Source organism: Cnephaeus nilssonii (genome assembly GCF_951640355.1).
Source record: "Cnephaeus nilssonii genome assembly, chromosome: 6".
NCBI lineage: Eukaryota > Metazoa > Chordata > Mammalia > Chiroptera > Vespertilionidae > Cnephaeus > Cnephaeus nilssonii.
In genome coordinates this window covers 64,235,896-64,258,857 of record NC_137077.1, presented here as the reverse complement: position 1 = coordinate 64,258,857, position 22,962 = coordinate 64,235,896, and the positions used below count along the sequence as shown (strand labels likewise).

General features: G+C 40.9%; 1 protein-coding gene across 4 annotated transcripts in view; it reads right to left on the bottom strand.

Annotated features, from left to right (window-relative positions):
- The window catches only part of CPSF6 (cleavage and polyadenylation specific factor 6), a 32,748-nt gene extending 14,660 nt beyond the window's left edge, over positions 1-18,088 (bottom strand). For all 4 annotated transcript variants that reach the window (XM_079773744.1, XM_079773745.1, XM_079773746.1 and 1 more), the window contains exons 1-5: positions 17,932-18,088; positions 8,279-8,488; positions 4,724-4,827; positions 1,091-1,236; positions 12-185 (exon numbers count right to left, since the gene is read on the bottom strand). In XM_079773744.1, the coding sequence (XP_079629870.1) occupies positions 12-185; positions 1,091-1,236; positions 4,724-4,827; positions 8,279-8,488; positions 17,932-17,991 (694 nt within the window). In that variant the 5' untranslated portion in view covers positions 17,992-18,088. The remainder of the gene's footprint in view (positions 1-11; positions 186-1,090; positions 1,237-4,723; positions 4,828-8,278; positions 8,489-17,931) is intronic.
- Positions 18,089-22,962: the final 4,874 nt, after the last annotated feature.

The following is a 22,962-nucleotide window of genomic DNA, read 5'->3' as shown; positions in this document are numbered from 1 at the left end:
AAAAATTTTACCTGGAAAAGGTGGGGGTGGACCTCCTGGTCCTGCTGGCCCAGGAAATCTGTCCCCACCGGGAACAGCCCCTGGAAAACGGCCCCGTCCTCTACCACCTTGTGGAAATGCTGCACGTGAACTGCCTCCTGGAGGACCAGCTTTACCTTCCCCAGACATTTGTCCTGATTGTGTAGCTGCAAATATCCAAATACTCATAAATAGCATTTATTAAAATAGTTCTCTGAAATGTAACCATTATTATTAGAAACAACCACATTTCAAAGATCATTTATACTATACACTAACTTGCAGATGCCGTGGGCCTTTCCAAACTACTTGAGAAGTATTGATTAGGAAAACATTCACATTTATTTATGTTCTTTTGAAGTCTCAAAATATCCAGGCACATATGTATTTCCAATGAATAAATATGAGTTACTTTCAAAATACAGTACTCTCTGCAGCAGCCAAGACCAAATTCTCCAATAGAAATCTGAATTTCATTAAGCATAAATCATTTAAATTTTTTAACATACTCTTGTTAATTAAGCCTTAAGTGCTAAAACATTAAAAATACCATCCACTTGAATTTCTGTTTAATACATAATCATCATCTTATCTCTTTAAGTGATAGCATTCATAAGTGGGCAATGGCAAATCTTTTCTATAGTCACTTTACCAAGTGGTGAAAGGTCTTGGTGCCAAGCAGAAATCAACGAATATTTTCTGGTTATCAGTGGTTTCTCCACCACCATAACACACATCCACATAAGTTTCCTTCAATCTAAGGATTAGAATGTAGTTTCTTCCTTTCTCTAGGATGGGAATGACAGGACAAGAATGGCAGGGCTACAGAACTTGCACACTGTTGAATAATATTGGGTTTGTGACACCTAGAGAAAAATGCGAGTAGGTTTCCAGCATATAGGATCACAGTCATAACCAGTAATTAAATCAAATGCAAAGTATGGACTTTCTAAAATGGATTCTCCAACACACTAAATATTAAGGTGACTTTTCTAGTATAATATATAATAAATGTTAGCAACATTGATTAAAATACACATCTTTTAATAAAAGCTTCAGAGGAATTGCTTACTTTTCCTGGACTGCATTTCAAATTGACTCAGGAACTGTTTATTGCATGGAGTTACAACAGGATTCTGACCATGAAGTTCTCTTTTAGGCAACAGATCCATTAACTTTTTTGAGGATGCTTCAGATCCAACACCAACAAGGGCAAACCTAAAAGATGTTTAAGGGGATGGAAATAGAAAGTGAGTAGAGATTAATAATGTTACTATTATTAAAAAGAAAATAGCCTAAATTCCATTTTATTTAAGAAAACAAAATATTTCTTAAATTAAAACTATACAAGTTCATACTTTCATCTTTAACTTTTTAAATAACATAATACAATTCACTCATTTAGTGTACAGTTCAGTGATTTTTAGCACATTCCCAGTTTTTCAACTATCAACGCATTCAGTTTTAAAACATTTCACCACACCAACATAAAACCTCATACCCATTTCCTCTCATCCCCCAACCCTAAGCAACCACTAATCCATTTTGACTTTATGGATTTGCCTATTTTGGACATTTCATATAAATGGAATCATACAATATTTAGTCCTTTGTGACTGGCCCCTTCACTTAGCATGTTTTCAAGGTTTATGCATGCTCTAGTATGTGCTGTACTTAATTTCTTTTTATGGCTGAATAATATTCCATTATATGGATACTACACATTAAAAAAATCCATTCATTGATGGACATTTGCGTTGTTTCAACTTTTTGATTATGAATAATGCCATTATGAAAAGATGCTCAACATCATTAACTATCAGGGAAATGTAAATCAAAACCACAGTAAGATACCGTTTCACACCCTAGGGTAGCTTCTTTTTTTAAAATATATTTTTATTGATTTCAGAAAGAAAGGGAGAGGGAGAGAGAGAAATATCAATGACAAGAGAGAATCATTGATTGGCTGCCTCCTGCACACCCCAGAGAGCAAGCCCCGCAACCCAGGCACGCGCCCTGATTGGGAATCGAACCATGACCTCCTGGTTCATAGGTCAACGCTCAACCACTGAGCCATACCAGCTGGGCCCCACTAGAGTAGCTTTAATAAAAGACAATTAACAAATCTTGGTGCGGATGAGAAACTGAAACCTTCATACATTGCTGATGGGAATGTAATATGGCACAGCCACTTTGTCAATCAGGCAGATTCTCAAAAAATTAAATGTAGAGTTAACAAATAACCCAATAATTCCTATGTATATGTTGAAGAATTGAAAATATATGTTCACAAAGCTGGCACATGAATATTCATAGGGACATTATTCACAATTAGCAAAAGTAGAAACAACCCCAATGTCCATCAAGTAAATAAAGAGGGTACATCCATATAATGAAATATGTGGCCATGAAAATCTATACTGATAAAAGCTTAGGTGCCCCTCGGGCGTGCTGTTGTCACAAGATGGCCATCACAAGATGGTCATGTGCACAGCAGAGGCGGGGCCCGGCAGCAGCTCCATGCAGTGAGGCCTGGGGGTCCGGTGGCTCCACGCAGCGCAGAGGAGGCCAGTCCCAGCGTCTATGCCGCCTCGCGCGAAGGAGGACAGTTATGGGCGATCGGGCCAGCAGGGGAGAGGTTAGGGGGCGATCAGGCTGGCAGGCAGATGAGCGGTTAGGAGCCAGCAGTCCCCAATTGTGAGAGGGATGTCTCAGGACTAAACCGGCAGTTGGACATCCCCCGAGGGGTCCCAGATTGGAGAGGGTGCATGCTGGGCTGAGGGACACCCACCCTCACCCCCCTCCCCGCCCCGTACACGAATTTCATGTATCGGGTCACTAGTAATTAATTAAATACGGATACATGCTACACCATGGATGAACCTTGAAAGCCTTGTGCTAAGTGAAAGAAGTCAGTCACGTGGGACCACTTATTGTATGATTCCATTTATATAGAATGTTCAGAATAAGCCAATCCATAGAGATAGATTGCTAATGGGTATGAGATTTCTTTTTGGGGTGATGAAATGTTCTGGAATGAAACAGTGGTAATAGTTGAACAACTTTGTAATATACTAAAAAAACACTGAACACTTTAAAAGTGTGAATTTTTTGGTATGTGAATTACACTGCAGTTAAAAAAAATAATTTAAAACAAAAAAAGATTAACAATTTTGCACAGCTATACGATATTCTAAATTATCAGGACTCTCAGGAGCTTGGAACCCTTTTCTCACTAATGTTCAAAATGGTTGTTAACTAGAACCCCTATTCCAATTTTTTTGTTGTCAAAAATTCTGCTGTTGTGAGTCAAGATTAAATTTAGCAACAATTTAATGAATTCATTAATTTAACATATATTTATTGAGCAATACACCAACTCCTACATGCCAGGCACCATCCTAAGGCTAGGGATACAATGGTTAACCAAAACAAAATCTCTGCTTGCATGGAACTTATAATGTAGTGGGAGACAGGGCAATAAACAAGTAAAAATACACTAGTAACAGAAAAAATAAAAGACAGAAAACAGTGATGGAAAGAGAAGGTGCTATTTTGCACAAGATGATCGGGAACAGAAATCTTAAAACAGAGTTCTGAAGGAAATGAGATCCATGTGAACATTGGGGGGGAAAGTAAACCAGAAGAGGAAGCACCTAGTGTAAGGTCCTAAGTAGGAATGTATTTGAGGAACAACAAACAGACTAATATGGCTGAAACAACAGCATAATGAAGTAAAGAATGGTTAAGAGATAATGTCAGAGGTTGTGGGGAAACAGATCACATATAATTTGTAGGCCATAGTAAATATTCTGGTTTTCACTGTGAGATAGAAGCCTTTAGAAGATTCTGAGCAGACGAATATTGGTGTCACTTTTTTCCAACTTCTACTATGTGTATACACTTTAGATTAGGGTGAAAGCAGGAACACCTAGTAGGCAGCTACTGCAAAAGTTCAGAAGGTAGTTTTATATAGAATGATTCCTGCTGTAACATAGTTATAATAGGCAAAAAGTGGAAACAACCGAAATAACCAAAAATAAGAATCGTTAAATTACAGAAGCATACAAGGGATGATGGAAAGAATTAGACATTAGAAGAGAATATGTACTTATTGATAATACTTGTTTTACTCCTTGTATCAAACACGTTATAAAACACATGAATTGTAACCTAGGGTTTTTTTTGCAATATAAACACAAAGCACTATGAAGAAACCTGAAAGTATAGTCACTAAAATGTTAAGAGTGATAATCTATGGATGGTTAGATTATGGCTTTCATTAAATTTTGAATATGTGTTATATAATGTTCCTATCTCATAATAGTTTAACAGTTAAAAAAATAAAGCAAAACATCCATGTTACATTATTCTCCTGTTGCCCATCTTTCCCAACCCTTTAATCCCAGGGATAGTAAGGTTTCTTTAAACTGTCATCTCAATAATAATTTCAACCATAGATGGAGAAAACTTAGGAAAATTAAAGAATAGACAAAATCTGTCCACACTTGCAATCTGTCCACTAGTTTTAGTGAGCTGGATCACAGGACAAATGGAGTACAAATCTTTTCCCAAGAACCTCCTGCCAATGTGGATAACACAGCATCCTACACATGTGAATATTAAGCATTAACTTGAAGAAAACTTAACACCAAAACTGTAATCACTAGCTACTAACTTTATTAGGGGGGAAAAAAAATCTTACCCCTTTGATTGGCCATTTGCCCGGTTTTCAAAAAACTTTATCTCCAAAATATCATTTACTCCCAAAGAATGCACTGCTTCAGTTAAGTCTTCATCAGTCGTCCACTGCAAGACATTTCCCCCTCATTAACCATTAAAACATATCCAAGATTTTTATTGTTTCAATTTTTTAAGGGTAAACTCAAAATAAAGAAAATTAATGCTCAGTTCAAATCAGTCTTCAGTTTTTAAATAACACAAAAGTACCTAAGGGCAAAATGCATTCCTTGATAATTTTCAGAAATTAAGATACAAATCTTTAGAGATAGGATAGTGGGTTGTTTTTTGTGTTTTTTTTTTAATCTTAAAAAGTTTCTGGTCTCTTCCAACATTAAACTGCCAAGATTTAAAATTTTAAATAAAACTAGTATCACTTGTCACTTCCTCTCCTTAAAGGCAACCATTTGGGAAAATTCCATTTAATACACACACACACACACACACACACACACACACACACACACACACACACACACACTAGAGGCCCGGTGCACGAAATCCGTGCACGGGGGTGCGGGGGGAGGGGGGTGTCCCTCAGCCCTGTCTTGGCCTGCAAAGATGCCAGCATCCCTCACCCTGGCCTCTAGCCAGAGGTTCCTCCCCTCCTTCTGCACAGCCTCTGGGAAGATGCTTGTCCTGGGGCCTCCTCAGGGCCCTGGCCCACGACGCCCTGCAGTTCGGGTACTTGGGGGTTTGGGCTTTCAGGTCTGGCTTCCTCACCTGGCATGGTGAGCATCAGCTGCCATGGGAGCCTTGCCATAGGAGTCACCCCCTTGGACCATACTACTTGCGAGTGTGTGTGTGGGGGGTGGCCTCGGTGGCAGTGATTTTGATGTCTGTAGCATGCCCAATGACACCCACCACCGCGGCGCCACACTGGTCCCGTCTGGACTGCTGGCAGGGGGCTTCCAGTCTGCGACTGGGGCTGATGGGCTGCAACTGGTGCTGCAGGTGGAGGACCCCAGCACCCATAGGGCTGTCAGCATCAGGAACTGGAAAGATCCATTTTTCTGATTCCTCCCCTGACGCTCAGATGCTGAGCTCCGGGCCCCACAGGCCTGTTCACTCCCGCAGCACGGCCGGCCGGGCGGGGATGTGGGCTCACTGCCCCAGAGGCCCCCTCTGTGCTGCAGCACAGCCATGGCGCAGATGCTGAGCTCGCGCCGCCGGCCCCATTTGGTCCCCGCTCAGTGCGTGGGCAGGAGGCGCAGGCGGCGGGGACTCGCAAGTCCCCGCCGCCCCCATCAGTTCCCGCTCAGCAGCACAGCAGGAGGAGCTCAATCCCCAATTGTGGGCATAGTGGAGTGATGGTTAATTTGCATATTGCCCTTTTATTGTGTAGGAGATATATATGTGACGAAAAGAAAAAAATAACATGTACTGAGTATCTACCATGTACTTTATGTCAAATATTTAACTCTTAAACAGTCTTACAAGTCCTATTATTATTCCCATTTCACATAAGATGAAAGAGAGGTTAACAAGCTTGCCTAATATCATAAAACTAATATATGGAGGAGTCCAGATTCAAAGAATTATCAACCACTCTCCATTACTATACTGTTACTGTCTCCAATATTATAAAACTTCTCAGATTGGGTGGTAGAAGATCAATCAATTTGTGTGTGTTTCAATGTAAAAATTTTAAAAGAAAATGCTATTAAGGAAGTTGAAGAGTGACAAGTGTTTTTTTTTAATTTGAATTTATTGGGGTGATATTGGTTAATAAAATTATACAGGTTTCAAATGTACAATTCTATAATACATCATCTGTATGTATATTGCAATGATTTTCAACCTTTTCCATCTCATAAACTATCAAAATTCTATAGCACACCAAAATATATGCTTTCTGCCAATCTGACAAAAAAAAGGGTATTTTTTTGTTCATTCACACCAGATGGCTATTGTTGTGTTGGCTGTTGTCATATTTTTCCTTTGACAAAGTCAAGTCTCCTTCTGAGGAGTGACAACTTTTGATTTCTAGACTATTTTTAAACTTTACAGTACATATAATACACGTTTCAAAGTAGAGATAAAAATTCTATAGGGTTGCTCTAGTATTTAAAATTTAATGCTAATAAAATCATAAATAGCTACATTAAACATCCAGTTAATGAAACTCCCAACCACTAATTTTAAGGTCCCATAAATGCAAATTAAGGTACAATGTATATATAGCAGTATTTCCATAAATCAGATTAAAAATTTAAGAGCAGCCCTGGCCAATTTGGTTAAGTGGATAGAGCGATCAGTGGATAGAGTGTCGGCCTGCAGACCAAAGGGTCCTGGATTAAATTCCGGTCAAGGGCATGTACCTCTCGGTTGCAGAGTCCTCCCTGGCTGGGGCCTGGTAGGGGCTCATGCAGGAGGCAACCGATGGATATGTTTCTCTCACATCAATATTTGTCTTTCCCTCTCTCTTCCACTCTCTGAAAAAAAAAATATCAATGGATATTTTTGGCTCAGTTTGGCTCAGTGGATAGAGCGTCGGCCTGTGGACTCAAGGGTCCCAGGTTCGATTCCGGTCAAGGGCATGTACCTTGGTTGTGGGCACATCCCCAGTAGGGGGTGTACAGGAGGCAGCTGTTTGATGTTTCTCTCTCATCGATGTTTCTAACTCTCTCTCCCTATCTCTTCCTCTCTGTAAATAATCAATAAAATATAAATAAATAAATAAATAAATAAATGTAATAAAATAAATTGTGCTTCTGTATACTAGCAACCAGCAATTGGAAATTAAACATTAAAAAAAAATTTTAAGATCAGAATTTAGCATGCTCTCCCTTTCGTGAGTACGCCAGCATCTTCCCCTTCCCTCTTCTTCCCCCACAGGTTACTAAATTCTACGAGACCTAAATTCTAAGAGACCCCCCCCCCCAAGTCTTGCAATTCTAAGGGACCCCCTGCAAGACTTGCAACCATGGGAGCAAATGGCAGCATTAGCTCGTCCAGGGGTAGCCCCCTGAACATGTCCCCAAAGCCCCTTTCTCTGACTTCTCAAGGAACCAAAGCAGCCCAGCCTAGGTTCTCTCCTGTTGCTTCTTCTATCCTAAGCCCCTCCTTGATTCTGTTCCCAGCTTTAATAAATGTACTCAAAATAAAAAGAGAGCAGAAATTAAAACTCTGCAAGTTTGTAACAGGAATTAGATAATGAAAACTTTAAAACCAAGAGTTTAAAGTCTCTTTCTCTCTTGCAGTTCTGAATCCTGGTTTAAGACCTTATGTAGATAGTTTTCCTTTGTAAAATTGAGATAGCTGACATCTAGGAATAGGTAAAAAGAATAACTGATTAGAAGACAAAATCATTGAACTATAATTAATTGGAATGTCTACCAAAATAAGTTGAATGACTACAAAATTAAAAACTAGAAGATCTGGAATTTGTTTTAAAGGTACTATTATTATCCTCCTCCTCATTGCATAAGCAAGCACATAGAAAAATCAATTTAGTAACTTCAAAGTTAACTGCTAGAATAGCTCAAACTCAATTACCAATTCATATAAGTTTACTTACCCATGTTAGATTTCCAATGTATAATGCAATCCTCTTCCCCGTATATGTATAGACAACATTTGGTGCTGCTCCTTTACCCACATCATCACCAACAGTTGGTGGGAGAGTATCCATGTAATCCCGGTCTTCTGGGGCATCTCCATTATTTGCGGATGGAGAGATGACATCATCATACAAATCTATCTGGTCATGCCCACCATATTCAGCTTCCTGGATACAAAAATAAAAATATGCTTTTAAGTCATACAATAGTCAGACTACTACACTAAAGAGATTTGAATACAAATTCATTCAACTATTTAAAAAAAAACACACACAATTTAATTCAACTATTTGTTTTTAAAATTTTAGATAAAAAAAGAAAAAGGCCAAAAATATCAGCAAAAATCTTTTCTCATTTTATGCCACACGTTTGTTTTTTAATTTATTGATGAGAGAAACATTGATTTCCACTTATTTATGAATTCATTGATTGCTCCTAGTATGTGTCCTGACCGGGGATTGAACCCACAACTTTGGACAGCGAACTAAGCTACCCAGCCAGGGCCAAACTTGTATTCTTAAACAGTACCTATAAAGTAAATGTCTATACAGTGAAAGCTATTTTCCCACTATTTATTATAACACAGAAAATAATGTTCCTCTGGGAAAAGAATGACATGGACTCATAATAAAGTACTAATGTAAAACTTTCCTTGGAAGTAAAATACTCTTAAAGTGAAAGTAATAATACATGAATTAATAAAAATAGATGAGCTTTTTTTTTTAAAAAAAATTGACACACAAAAACGACAGAAAAAAAAGAAAAAAATTGACACAAAAAACATCACAAACAAAAATCAGACCCATTACAAATATTTAACTGAAGAAAAACAACTATTATTTTCTATGGTATTCAAGATCTTTTTTGCTAGCCCTGTGAAATCTATTAGTTTTGGGGGGGAAAGCTTAGAGAGCTAAGCATAGGGAATGATGAAACGTGGGTATGTAAATAATTCTGAAAGTTATAACAAATGAACAAGGGAAAGATAATACATAAAGACAAGTAAAACTATACAAATTAGTATCTAGCAATAGCTTTATTATTCTCAGTCAACAAAAAGTTAATGCTTAATTGACTTGTTAGATTATCTAGTCAATTAGCAAGAGAAAATGGACCTAGGAAAGCTGTCACTAACAGAATTAAAGCAATGCTAGTGGATGCCACTTACATGACTAAATAAGCAAGGAAGAGAGAAAAGAAACATATATAAAGAGAAAAATGAAAAGGGAGGGTTCAATTTGTAAATAAGCCCCACCACCACCACCACCACCACATGAAGTGCAGTTATTGGCAGAACACTCAACACCATTTAAAACTGCCTTTGGTTCCCTGGCTGGTTTGGCTTGGTGGATAGAGCTAGAGCGTCAGCCTTCGGACTGAAGGGTCCCAGGTTCAATTCCAGTCAAGGGCACATGCTCTTGTTGCAGGCTCAATCCCCAGTAGGGGATGTGCAGGAAGCAGCTGGTCAATGATTCTCTCTCATCATTGATGTTTCCATCTCTCTCCTTCTTCCTTCCTCTCTGAAATCAATAAAAATATATTTAAAAAATAAAATAAAATTGCCTTTGGTAACCATTACTGGGCCACAGGCTTAACTAACCTGTATCAGAGGAAAACCTATTTCCATCTTTCTTCCTTTCCACCAAGTACCTAAAGTCAATGTGAACGATTTTATTCTCATGATGTAGAATGCTGCAAAAGTAGGTTTACAGTTGTTCGTATGGAAAATACAGTAATTAATCAATAATAATCCTGTATAATAAAGATGTAATATGCAAATGGTCTTACCCCGTGAAGAGTAATCACCAACCGTGTAATGACCGGTTCACCGATCAGCAGGATGGTGGGGATCAGCAGGATGGTGGGGCAAGCTACAAGCAGGGCATCAGAGAGCTACAGGACCGGGCAAGGCAGCAAGCTATGAGGGGGTGGGGTGGGGGTGGGGGGCAGGGAGGAGCTACAGGATGGCAGCTGCAAGCTACTGGCGCGTGGATTCGTGCGCAGGACTACTAGTACAAGAATAAAACCTTTTACGTACTCACAACTGTAAACCTATTTTTGCCACACCCCGCATTTGTGATAATAAAGAGAGTCAATCAGTTACAAACAACAAACTCAGACATAACTCATATCCTCTCCCATTAATATAATTTATTAAGGATGAACTGTTATACAAATGGCACATTAAGAGGAGCAAAGTTTTAGGGACTATTTACATGGATAAAGAATGACCTAGAGAGCATTCGTAAAATATTGTAAACAGATTAACAAAGTATTGTTATTATAGGCCCCATTGGAACATAGCTATTACTTTGTTGTTCAGAGGAAGCTAAACCAAAAGTTTTTTTAAAAGATGCTGAAACCGGTTTGGCTCAGTGGATAGAGCGTCGGCCTGCGGACTCAAGGGTCCCAGGTTCGATTCCAGTCAAGGGCATGTGCCTTGGTTGCGGGCACATCTCTAGTGGGGGGTGTGCAGGAGGCAGCTGATCAGTGTTTCTCTCTCATTGATGTTTCTAACTCTCTATCTCTCTCCCTTCCTCTCTGTAAAAAAAAATCAATAAAATATTTTTTTTTTAAGTTTTTTAAAAAGAGAAAAAGAAAACCTAGGCAGGGAAATACCATTTATACACATAGCCAAAGGGACCTGAAATTTGTCAAGTCGTCTTCAGGTAATCTTCTGCATAACAAAGTTAGCCAATTTACCAATTATGTAACAGAATCTTCACATAACAATTTTGTTATGAGGTAGAATGTAAGACATTTAATAAGGGGCCCAAAATCTTAAGGTAGGTCAGCGAACAAAGCCATCTTTAGCAAAAGGTAGAAATTAAGACAAGTCAGTGAATAATGCCATAAATTTGTTTGTACAGCAACACCAAAATAATCTTTCAGAACTGAGTTTTTGTTAAAATACATGTTCAAATTGCAGTAACAGAAAAAAGGAGGGTGAGTTTTGTTAGGAAGTTTCAGTGTAGTTGAAGCTTCAGGTGACATGGTTGCAGCAGTGGTTCCATACACCTGAGATACTAAAAAGAGGTTGTGGGCACTGTAAACTCCCTTGCAATCCAGTTCTGTACCTCAAATATAATAATAATAACAACAGTAATAATATTAGTATTAGTATTATACAAAGGGAGTTGTGTTTGCTCAGCAGAGCCTATAATCACAATATAAGGCCAGAGGGAGAATAAATTTATACTTTCACCAAACATGTTAACACATTATTTGATTTTTCATTGGTTGTAAATCCAGGAAAATATTAACATAAATAAATTCCTTACAAGCATAATTGCAGCTACACTAACCTAGTGAATCACAATCACTTACTATTTTTGTCCTTCCATGAATTCCTACGTTGACACCAACCAATTTTCCATATTGATATGACTTCCAATATTTTAGGATCTGCCACTTTGTCTGGTTGGACTGCTTCCAACTGGTTCAAGTATGATGCTAATTGAGACCATGGTCCTGGGGTTCAATTTCCACGTGGACTAGTTAACTTTGCTCTATTTCAAGGTCACAGCCTGTACTTCTAGCCCCAAAGGTACACATTTGGATATGGCGAAAAAATACTAATGAATCGAAATACATTTGTCGCTCTTACCAAAATTCAGCTCAAAGCACATACTCTTTTGTAGTACTAGTAATCTTCCTTTTCAGCTTCAGCATCACACTTAACCTCCACATTAAAAATAATAATAATAATAATAATACAGAACATAGCCCTGGATGGTTTTGCTTAGTGGATAGAGTGTCAATCTGCGGACTGAAGGGTCCCAGGTTTGATTCCCGTCAAGGGCACCTGCCCAGGTTGCGGGCTTGATCCCCAGTGGGGGACATGCAGGAGGCAGCCAATTAATGATTCTCTCTTATCATTGATGTTTCTATCTCTCTCTCTCTCTCTTCTCCCTTCCTCTCTGAAATCAATAAAGATACATTTAAAAAAATACAGAACATATCCTACTTTTTGTTCCCACTTTAAAAAGAGGGGAAACAAGCATACTCTGAAATTATGCAAAATGTGTATCATGGGTCATACATTAAAGAAAGTTCTGAAAGTCTACTTGAACAAAAAAAATGCCTTCTATTTTGTCAAAGAGAAATGGTCAACAATGTCAGGTGCTACTATGGAAATCTTTTCAATCGTCTTTAGGAAATTTTAATAACATTCAAAAACAAGAAAATATCAACATTACCCCCCCCCGATTGTTTTAGATACCAAATGCTGCCCAATCTTAACTTTTCATAGTAGCTAATCACCAAATAGAGGTGTGCATTATATATATAACTTCCAATAATTAACAGCCCTTAGGATTTATTTTAAAAATGCACTAAGTAATTTTTTTTTTCATTTCCTGCATTCTAAATCACTACAATCATTCTACAGGCTAGGTATCCTCTCAAGATTTTATACTTCCAAGATTATATTCTACATGATATACAAGTAGTTATTGCCAAGTCAGAGAAAACACTTAAAAAATAACTTAGTAACCAAAATTTTATCAGTTCCTTTTTAATATTTTGTTACCATTTTTCATTAGCACCACCTCCTCCCTCCAAAGTTATTTTTAGAGATATTTTCCCTAATCACCTCCCATAAAATCTTAATATCAGATATATTGTATATACTGAATACCATTATTCGGATGACCATTGTATAGCTGTACTATATATAGTAATTAGTACAGCTATACTCTTCATTCTTCCTGATAGGACCAAGACTGCTTCTGGTCCTAAAATTGTAGTAATATCATTCCTGCATATGATACTACCAGTAACAGCACAGCAAAGGTCATTTGTTTCAAAGCTTCTCTATTTAAAAATAAATAAACAAATAAAAGGAACTTAATAGTCATTTCCACTTTGAGAAATATAAGCAGGGAAAATTTTTATTTTGCATTTACAAAATGTATTCGATACCAAGGAAAACTGCTAGCACACAAAATCCAATATCAGATAAATCTAATATGTATTTATCTTTTTAGAAAATACATCATATTCTGATTTTGTCTAATTATGTTCTGAGTATATATTAAAATTAGCTCGTAATTCCTGTACAAAGCTCGACTAATAGTAAGGAAGCCAACTTGTTACTAAAAACATGCCACATAAACCAAAGTGGACAATTTATACAGTTGAATGGATCACACTCATAAATAATAAAATTGAGTGAGAAGAATTCTAGCTCCCCTAAACATTTCTACCCAAGTTTCTGAATCAATCTCTACCTACCTCATTCTCAACCCTAAACACTTATCTTAGAGGGTTTTCTATTACATATAAATTTATCAGAAATAAGGTTTCACTGATATTTGTCTAATAAACTCATTTTGCAAAACTGGCTAGAGTAAATATACATTATGATTAATCTAGAGGCCCGGTGCACAGATTCGTGCATTGGTGGGGTCCCTCGGCCTCACCTGCGGGGATCAGGCTGAAACCGGCATATCCCCTGAGGGGTCCTGGATTGTGAGAGGCCGTAGGCCAGAAAGGGCGCAGGCCAGGCAGAGGGACCCCACTGGTGTACCATGGAGCCGGGGAGGGACCGCAGGAGGGCTCCAGGGCTTGTGGGGCCATCTCACCTAGTCCTGACCAGCTGGACCCCAGCAGCAAGCTAACCTACCGGTTGGAGCATCTTCCCCCAGTGGTTAGTGAGCATCATAGAGGCTGGTCGAATGGTCAAATGGTCAGACACTTAGCATATTAGGCTTTTATTATATAGGATATAAAGTATAATGACTCATGAAATAAACCTGACTTTCGAGGATGTCTAGGTCTATAACTTCTAAATGAATTTTTTTCCTGGTCACTACCTATGCACATTTTCATTTTAAAGTTGAGTAGTCAGATCAATAACTTAATTCTACCTTAGGAGCTTTTGATCCCCAAACAAGCAAAATAGACACTACTTCAATGCATACAATATCAGCTTTCCTCTTCCTTACCAACAATCCTACAGATACAGATACACACATAAAGGAGTCGATTCTACAATACACAACCTATCAGTGTTACAATTATGTGTGTGGGTGCCTCTCACCAAACACTAGTGCACTATATCTAAACTTTGTATCCCTCCTTGTTGGCATATAACAAAAACTCAAGAAATGTATTTTGAGCAATTGAATTTTTAAAAATTCAATTATTTTAGTCAAAATAAAAGTCTGTAATTATTAAATATTAGTTTAGTAACACTATATTTGAGTACAAACCCCAGTTTAAATTCAACTGATACACCCTACAGGCTAAAACAAAACCGCTTTCTTCTCAACTCCAAAATCAAGTAATGTAGAGGTTTGGAAGTAGTTCAAATTCTCCTTCCACTGGAGCAACTGTTCTCAGTTTGGTTATATCCAAAGACCTTCAACTTAAGTACGCATAAAGAATAGCCCAGTCCCTTCCCCAGTCCCTTGTGCCGTCTCCCATTCAACTTTCTTCTCTATTCTAAAATTCTTCTGGTGAAGAAAGGGACTCTACTATAGTTTCATTAATGTATTCTTACCCTATTTCCAATTTGAAGTTTCTTCTAAGACAGTTAACATTTCATACTTTATGAAATAGGTTTATACTGTGCTTTTCCAAAATACACACATTAAAAAAAAGTGCTTCATAAAAGTATGACTATTTAAAATGGAAGAAATAGGAAATACATAGACCATGGAGAACTTCAAAGTACACAAATTCAATGAAAACTGCAGCTCCCATTAAAGAACAAAGATTCATAAATGTTTACAGCAGTTTAAAAGCTAAAATAAGTCAAGACTGTTTATACTTAGTAAAACATTTTCCTCAACTACAACAAAATAAATCATAGTTTATTACAGCAACCAATACAAATAATGGCACTAGCTAATGATATAGTGGCAAAATAAATAAATCTGTAGTGATTTTGTAGTTGCCTCTAATTCTGGTAAAATTTCAGGAAAAAAAGTCATTAATACTAACATTTTAAAAAAACAGAATGAACATTGCAAAACAACTATCCTTTGCAGCTTCGATTTAACCCCATTAATCAATTCAAAAATATAGCTACTTTACTGATAAAATTATACAACTATGTGTGAGATAAAATGCTGTAGAAACAAGTCAAAAGTTACACTTTAAAAAGAATACTATAAAGTAGTTCCACATCAGGGCCACAAAATTTTAATCTTTTCTTACCTCCTGCTGTCAACACTAGTTATAGCAGAGATAAACAAGTATCACTTCATCCAGCTATATGAATTGGAGAAATGTCCATAACCATATTAAGTCTGCGAATGCCTAAAATATTTCTCAAAGAGATCCTGAAGAAACCTCAACTTCTAAAATTGCACACCAATTCTTTGTTTATTGGGTGTAGAAAAGCAAAGCAAATGTATACTTTTTTTTTTTAATTGATTTCAGAGAGAGGAAGGGAGAGAGAAACATCAATGATGAGAATCATTGATCAGCTGCCTCTTGCACGCCCCCAACTGGGGATCCAACCCGCAACCCGGGCACGTGCCCTGACCGGGAATCCACCTGGCGACCTCTTGGCAATGCTCAATCCAGGTGGGACAAATGTATACTCTTGTAAGAAAAGCTAATAAAAAGTCTTGAACACTTAATTGTTCCTTACTTTTAAGTATGGCCCGCTTTGGGATGAAATGATAAAAGGGGAAAAAAACTCCTGGAGGTCTTTATCTAATGACCTTAAAAGCATTAGATCTGAGACTATGTAGCACTCAAGATAATAGTCACTGACAACTAAGGCATCATATATTCAAAATACAAGCACAACAAAAAGAACAATTTTAAAACTTAACGTTTGATTACAATGGTTTACATTTAAGCATATCCAGTTTTAACATAGTAGGAAACATTTAAAGCTAACTGAAAATTGTTTTCCTAATATTGAGACCAGGGGCACAAAGTCATTCCTGGAAAAAAAAACAGAATGATACAGATTTCTAGCTTTCCCAGTTAAAAAACAAATCTTGAGCCCCTACTCACACATAAGATCCCTATGGAGGAATGGGGGGGGGGGGGGAATCAAACACATTAACCAGTAGAATTTTATTAAGTTTCTCATACAGACTTGGAAAAACATAAACATAAAGCTTTTAGATACACTGCAGTTAGGCACAACTTGATTTTTTTTTTTAAATGTGTTACTACAGCGTGCTCCCCATCCCTTTTCCCCTCTTCTTCCCTCGCAGGCCTGCCTCTCCTAAAATTCTAAGGGATCCACCAGACCTGCAACTACGGGGCAGTGCAGCTCGTCCAGGGCTAGTAACCCCCGACCCCTGTCTTCAGGGCCCCCTTTTCTGACTTCTCCAGCGAGGCAAAGCAGCCGCTCGGCTCTCCCCTGTTGCTTCTTCTACCCTAAACCCTTGCTTCACCGTCCCCAGCTCTAATAACGTACTCCCCAAAACCAATAAAAATAGGAATGTGTTACTACGTAAAAGGCGCTGAAGACGTGCACAGCAGGCCTCAAGTTTCAACGGCTCTACTGACAACAAACGAGATCTTCTGCAAGGATGCCCCGCACCAGGCATCCCGGACCCGCAGCTAGCTCCAGGCCAACGGCGGCCGGTGGGGCGCGGGAAAAGCTTGTGTCCCACTTTCCCCAACCCTGCAAAACATACGGCCTGTCTCTCGGAGGACGTGTACCGTTTTGCTTTGGAAAAAAAAAACACAGGTCATGTCTACAACCCTCTAGTTTTAAACAGTATCTCCAGCATTTCAGGTGAACGTTTTTTAATCACTCCTCTGATCTCTTGGTGAGCTACCATCTTTATTTTGTTGTTGTTCCATCCAACCCTCCCGCTTCCAAGTCTTCCTTTTGGCCAGACCACCCCTCTTTCCAGGTATTTTCTCACCGAAAAGGCCACGAACGGCCGGGCCGCAAGCCCTCGACCACCACGGCGCCGCCAGGGCACCGACTTTTAACCACGATCCGTGGGTCCAAAAGTCAAAGGACTTGTGCAAACCGCGCCCACACCGAGGCCGCCGCCACCCAGTGTGAGGGGAGGAGGAGGAGGAGAGCGCCACGCCGAACCCGCCGCACACGCGAGGAGAGCCTGGGAAGCCCGGCGCGCGGGATACAAAGGGCGGTGAACGCGGCCTTCCATGAGGCGACCGTACGCGGCCAGGAGACAAAATGGAGCGAAGAGAGAAATCGGAGCCCGAGCGGCGCGGCCGGGGAGGGGGCGGCGGGCGGCGCGCGCCTCGCCGGGCTTCCTCCTCGGCCCCGCGACAGGGGGCGGGGGCGCGCGGCGGCCCGCTCTCCCCCGCCGCACACACGCGGTCCCCCCGTCCGGGCCTAGCGCGGCGGGAAGCGCCCGCCGGCCGCCGCCAACAATGGGGAGCGAGGCGGCGGCGAGGGAGGAGCCAGAGGCGGCAGCCTTGCGGCCCGCGGCCGCGCTCCGGGCCCCCGCGGCGGGTCGCACTGTCCGCGGCCCGCGAAACGACGCGGTAGAACGAGGGGCGAGGGGGGCGTCGCGCCGGGGTCGGGGCACGGCCCACGGCGGCAAAAGCGCACGGTCTGCAGCGGCGCCGGCTCGCAGCCCGCGGCGGGCCCGGGGCCTGCGTCCGGGCCGCAGCGCCGCCCGCTTCGGCGGCGTGGGCCCGGGCCCTCACGTACCTGGTTGAACTCTTCGCCTACATCCGCGTAAATGTCTATGTGGTCCACACCGTCCGCCATCTTCCCTCGGCCTCGGCCGCCGCCGCCGCCGCCGCCTCCTGCAGATCCACCCGCAGCGGCAGCAGCAGCCGAACTAGCGGCGGGGGCGGGGCGCGCTGCGTCACTTCCGCGGGGGGCGGGGCGCCGGGCCGCGGGGGGACGGCGCCTCCCGGCCGCGCCGCGGGCCGCGGGAGCGAAAAGCCGGGTCTCTGAGGCCAGAGGCGGTTTCTTTTGTGTTTTCGTGTGTCTGCGGGAGGCTCGGGGGAATGGAGGGCGCCCGGGCTGTTTCCGGAGGCGGCATTTCCTCGCTGCCCCGGCACTCGCCGACGTTTTGCCGTCCTTGAGCTGCGCCGTGTTTCCTAACGTTTTTCACCGCCAGGGCTTCTGGAAAGGCGGGATTGTCTGTCCGCGAGTAAATGCGAAGTGCAGCCCAGGATCGTTAGCGCCAGAAGCGCGGGAACAGGGTCCTGCCCCTGCACCCTAGCTCAGACCAACAGCGCTTCATCTGCCTTGTAAACCCTGGGCCCCCAGGGACGGTTGTTATTGATGATCCTCCCTTCCCTGTTTCATCTTTCAGTTATCTTTAATTATTTGCATGCTACTTAGGTGATTTGCATTGTATTTATGTTTCCAGCTCCAGCTCCTACCGTCATCTTCTTGCATCTCCTCTTCCCCCGTTCGTGGCCCTGCTTTTCTTTTTCCCGGCTAGATCTGCAGTGGTTTTTCTCTGCAATCGTTCAGATGCCTCGAACTTGAAGGCAGTCATCCGAGAGCCCACCCGACCAGGTGGAGGCACCCTGCGGCCGGGGGCTTCTCCCTAGAACCCTGGAATGCCCCTTCCCCTGGGGGGCGGGGTGGGGGGAGGGGCGGGGAATAACACGGAAAAGGGTGTTATTGGGTCCAAACATCTCTCTCAATCTACTGATGGGGGAGAGGAGGCCTGATAAAATAGAAGGAATTGGACGTTGTGGTCAATAAAGAAAGCTGTTTATCACCAATACTTGATTCAAAAATGTTGTCACCGTTTGAAACCTTCCCCCATTCTTTATTTCTTTCCCACCAAATTAAAGTGTGTTTTTCCAAGATCCCGACTGACCAGAAATCATTCGTAGAATTGATAAACCAAGCAATATTTGTTCTGGGTCTGGTGGGAAAAGCGTGGTTGGAGTCATGGAGACCAATCTGGTGATCTGGATACAAATTTCTAGTCAGACACTTTATCAGCTAGATGACCTCAGTCAAGTTACCTCATTTCTCTCATGTTCAATATCAGAATCCTTAAAATCGGAGTAATAACATTTACCTCGCCAAGGTCAAAGGTTGATGGTAGTTTTAAATGAGGTAGTATGCAAAATGCCCTATCCTTTTCTGCTTCTTGGAAATACTGTGCTGATTTCCTTTTTTTCCTTGGGGCTTTATGATAAAAGATGGTAATGTGGCCCTAACCGGTGTGGCTCAGTGGATAGAGCGTCTGACTGCGGACTCAAGGGTCCCAGGTTCGATTCCGGTCAAGGGCATGTACCTTGGTTTCCGGCTTATCCACATTAGGGGGTGTGCAGGAAGCAGCTGATTGATGTTTCTCTCTCATCGATGTTTCTAACTATTCCTCTCTGTAAAAATATATATATATATATATATTTTTTTTTTTAAAAGATGGTAATGTGGTAGGCACAAAAATGGCCCATAATTGATGGCCATATGCCAATCATCAGAAGCTGTGCATATGCTACATTCAGATGAAAAAGGGATTTTTCGGATCTGATTCTAGAAAAGGAGATTATCCTTGATTTCCTGGTGGGTCCATAGTAGTCACAAGTGAAAGAAGGCTGAAGGGTCAGAGAAGGGGATTTGATAACAGAAGCAATTTAGGTTTTTATTAATCCTCACCCGAGGATATTATTTGATTTTTTTAGAGAGAATGGGAGTGGGAGAGAGAGAGAAACATCTGCTGTGAGAGACTCATGGATACTGGTGCCTCCCTCACACGCCCAGACTGCCTAATGCCCTGGACCAGACCGAGCCTGAGGTACTTGCAGAATTTAGCCACTACAGTCCGAAGGCCCACGCTCTAACCACTGAACAACCGGCTAGGGCTATTCTTTCTTTCAGTACACTTAAAACTAATTTCAAGATTCTGACTTCTGTTGTTGCCTTTGAAAAATCAGCTGTTAGTGTGGCTGTTTCTTTGAAGATCATCAGGTTATTTTCCCCCCTAGCTGCTTTTGAGATTTTTTTTTTCCTCTTAGAACTTGGTTTTCTGCTCTTTCACTATGTTTTTTAATTGATTTTTAACAATTGATTTTTAGAGAGAAAGGAAGGGAGAGAGAGAGAAACATTGATGTGAGAGCAGAACATCAACACTACCTCCTGTACTCCCCTCCCCTCCACCCCCCAACTAGGGATCAAGCCCAAAACCATCATATGCCCTGACCTGGAATTGAACTGGCAGCCTTTCAGTGCACAGGACTGTAACCGGACAATCAATGGGTCTGTGCTGCCTGTCACTACTTGAGTCAATTAAGCAGAGATGGGGTTGAATCATATATGAGCATTTATTTCAATACTGCTGGCCGTACGGGAGAGCAGCAGGTCACCCACAAAAATCTGCTCTACAGCCCCCCATACACCAGCTGCTTATATAGGGTAGGACAAGGATTACATGGGGAAGTAGGGATTACAGGCATTGGGAAGTTCCAAGGTTGACTCCCAGGTCCAAGGTTGACTCCCAGGTCCTGGCGACATACAACTCCTAGCCAGGTCAGAATGTCCTTTCTTTAACCAACACAAGGCAATCATGGTTAACAGAGCATGGTTAATATTTCCCATAACCATAGCTAGTCCCCAATATTCTATTTTTGCCCTTAACAGTATGACGCCCAACTAACTGAGCCACACCGGCCAGGGCTTTACTGGTTTTATATAGAGAGAAGCATTGATTTGTTCCACTTATTATGTATTCATTGGTTGAGTCTTCTATGTGTCCTGACGCGGGATTGAATCTGCAATCTTAGTGTATCAGGATGATGCTCCCACCAACTGAGCTAAGCCACCAAGGCTTTCACTATGTATGTTTAGAAGTGTATTGCTTTTTATTTTTAATGTTTGGGTCTATTGTTAGTTGTTTGTTCTAGTTATTTGTTGTTTATGATGATTCTCACTCATGTTGTCTTGTCACCTGACTATGTGCACGACATTGTAATTGAAACACTTGAAAAAATAATGGGAGACATGTATATATATATATATATATATATATATATATATATATATATATATAATTTTCAGTTTCTTCTGGCAGGACCTTGGGGTACCAACAAACAGGATCACCCTAATCTAGATGATTGGGAACCCTGGGGGTGATTGATTTAGCTTTGTTCACCCTTACCTCCCAGGGTGCTGTCCTTCTGAGGACCAGCCTAAAGCATGGTTTACCAAAGTCATCACCCTTGATAGGTTCTAGACTCCATATTTTGTTTCCCTAGAAGTCTCAACCTCTCAACCTCTCAACCATATTGCTTGAATCTGAAAATGCCCCCGAGGGCAAAAGCACTCTGAATGTGGTAACAGACCCCAAATGGAGTCACTTGTAGTTCTACCAAGTCTGAATACCTAACCTAACTGCAGTTTCAGCCTCTTCCAGGAGTGGAATTTTAAGTCAGTCTGGAATTTCTTGGTTAGCACTAATGAGGTAATCTGCCTGATAGATCCTCTTACTTCTGCTAAGGAGAGGTGACCTTGCCTGAAATAATTCACTCTTTTTTTTTGTCTCACCCCATTTCTGCCTATAAAAGCCACCCATTTTATACAGCTCTTCGGAACACCTTTCTATTTACTAGATGAGATGCTGCCCAATTCATGAATCGTTCAATAAAGCCAATTAGGTCTTTAAATTTACTCAGTTGAATCTTTGGTTCTTTAACACATGATACCTCCTTACTTGGCAATGTTAAAAAAATGAAATATTATAGATTACAAAAAAACGTATAATCATAATGATGACCGCAAAAACTCTACCACTTATTGAATACCTTCTACATACTAGCCCTTTTGTTATAGTCATCTTATAGTCAGTAAAGTACATAGATGAAAGAATGGGTCCTGGCTTTACTACTGAATAGCCAAGTAACCTTAGACAAGTCCTTTACCTCAAGTCCTCCATGAAGGTCCCTCTCAATTCTGAAATTCTATTATTCAAATCTACCTAGAATTGGAAGTCCAAAGTGCCTTGGGAGGAATTCGACAGTTGTATGTTAACTCTTGCAGAGGAATTTCCTTCTAGCCCACTTACATTACTTTTCTATTGCTGCTGTAACAAATTACCACAAATTTAGTGGCTTGAAACAACATAAATTTATTATCTTATAGTTCCAGAAATCAGAAGTCGGAAACAGATAGAATTGGGCTAACATTAAGATGTTGGCAGGGCTGCATTGTTCTGGAGGCTCTAGAGGAGATTCCATTTTCTTGCCTTTTCCAGCTTCTAGAGGAAGAGGTGGTCCACATTCTTTGGCTGCAGCCCCCTTCCCACATTGCATCACTTCAACAATATAAACAATATAAAATCAAAATGTTTAAGAAGAGTAGTAAGAGTTGGAAAGGAGGTAAATAATGTCCTAAATTTCTCTGTACGTCTACTTCTCTGTAGAGGAACTATCTCTCCTTTTCATGCACAAGGCTATGCTCCAGAGTTTAAATTGCCACCATACAAGAAAATGGCCATCTGTCTTAGTTTAAATTACAAAATCTAAAGAGAAAGCAACTCAGTTTAAAAAAACAATAACTTTTCATTGCTTTACAGAGAGGAAGGGAGAGGAGGTAAGAGAGAGAGAAACATTGATGTGAGAGTGAAACATTGATTGGCTGCCTACAACCTACCCCCCCTACCCCCCCCCCCCCCCCACTGAAAATTGAGCTGCAAACCAGTCATGTGCCCTATCCAAGATTCAAATAGGCAACCTTTTGGTGCACAGGAAATGCTCAGTCAACTGAGCC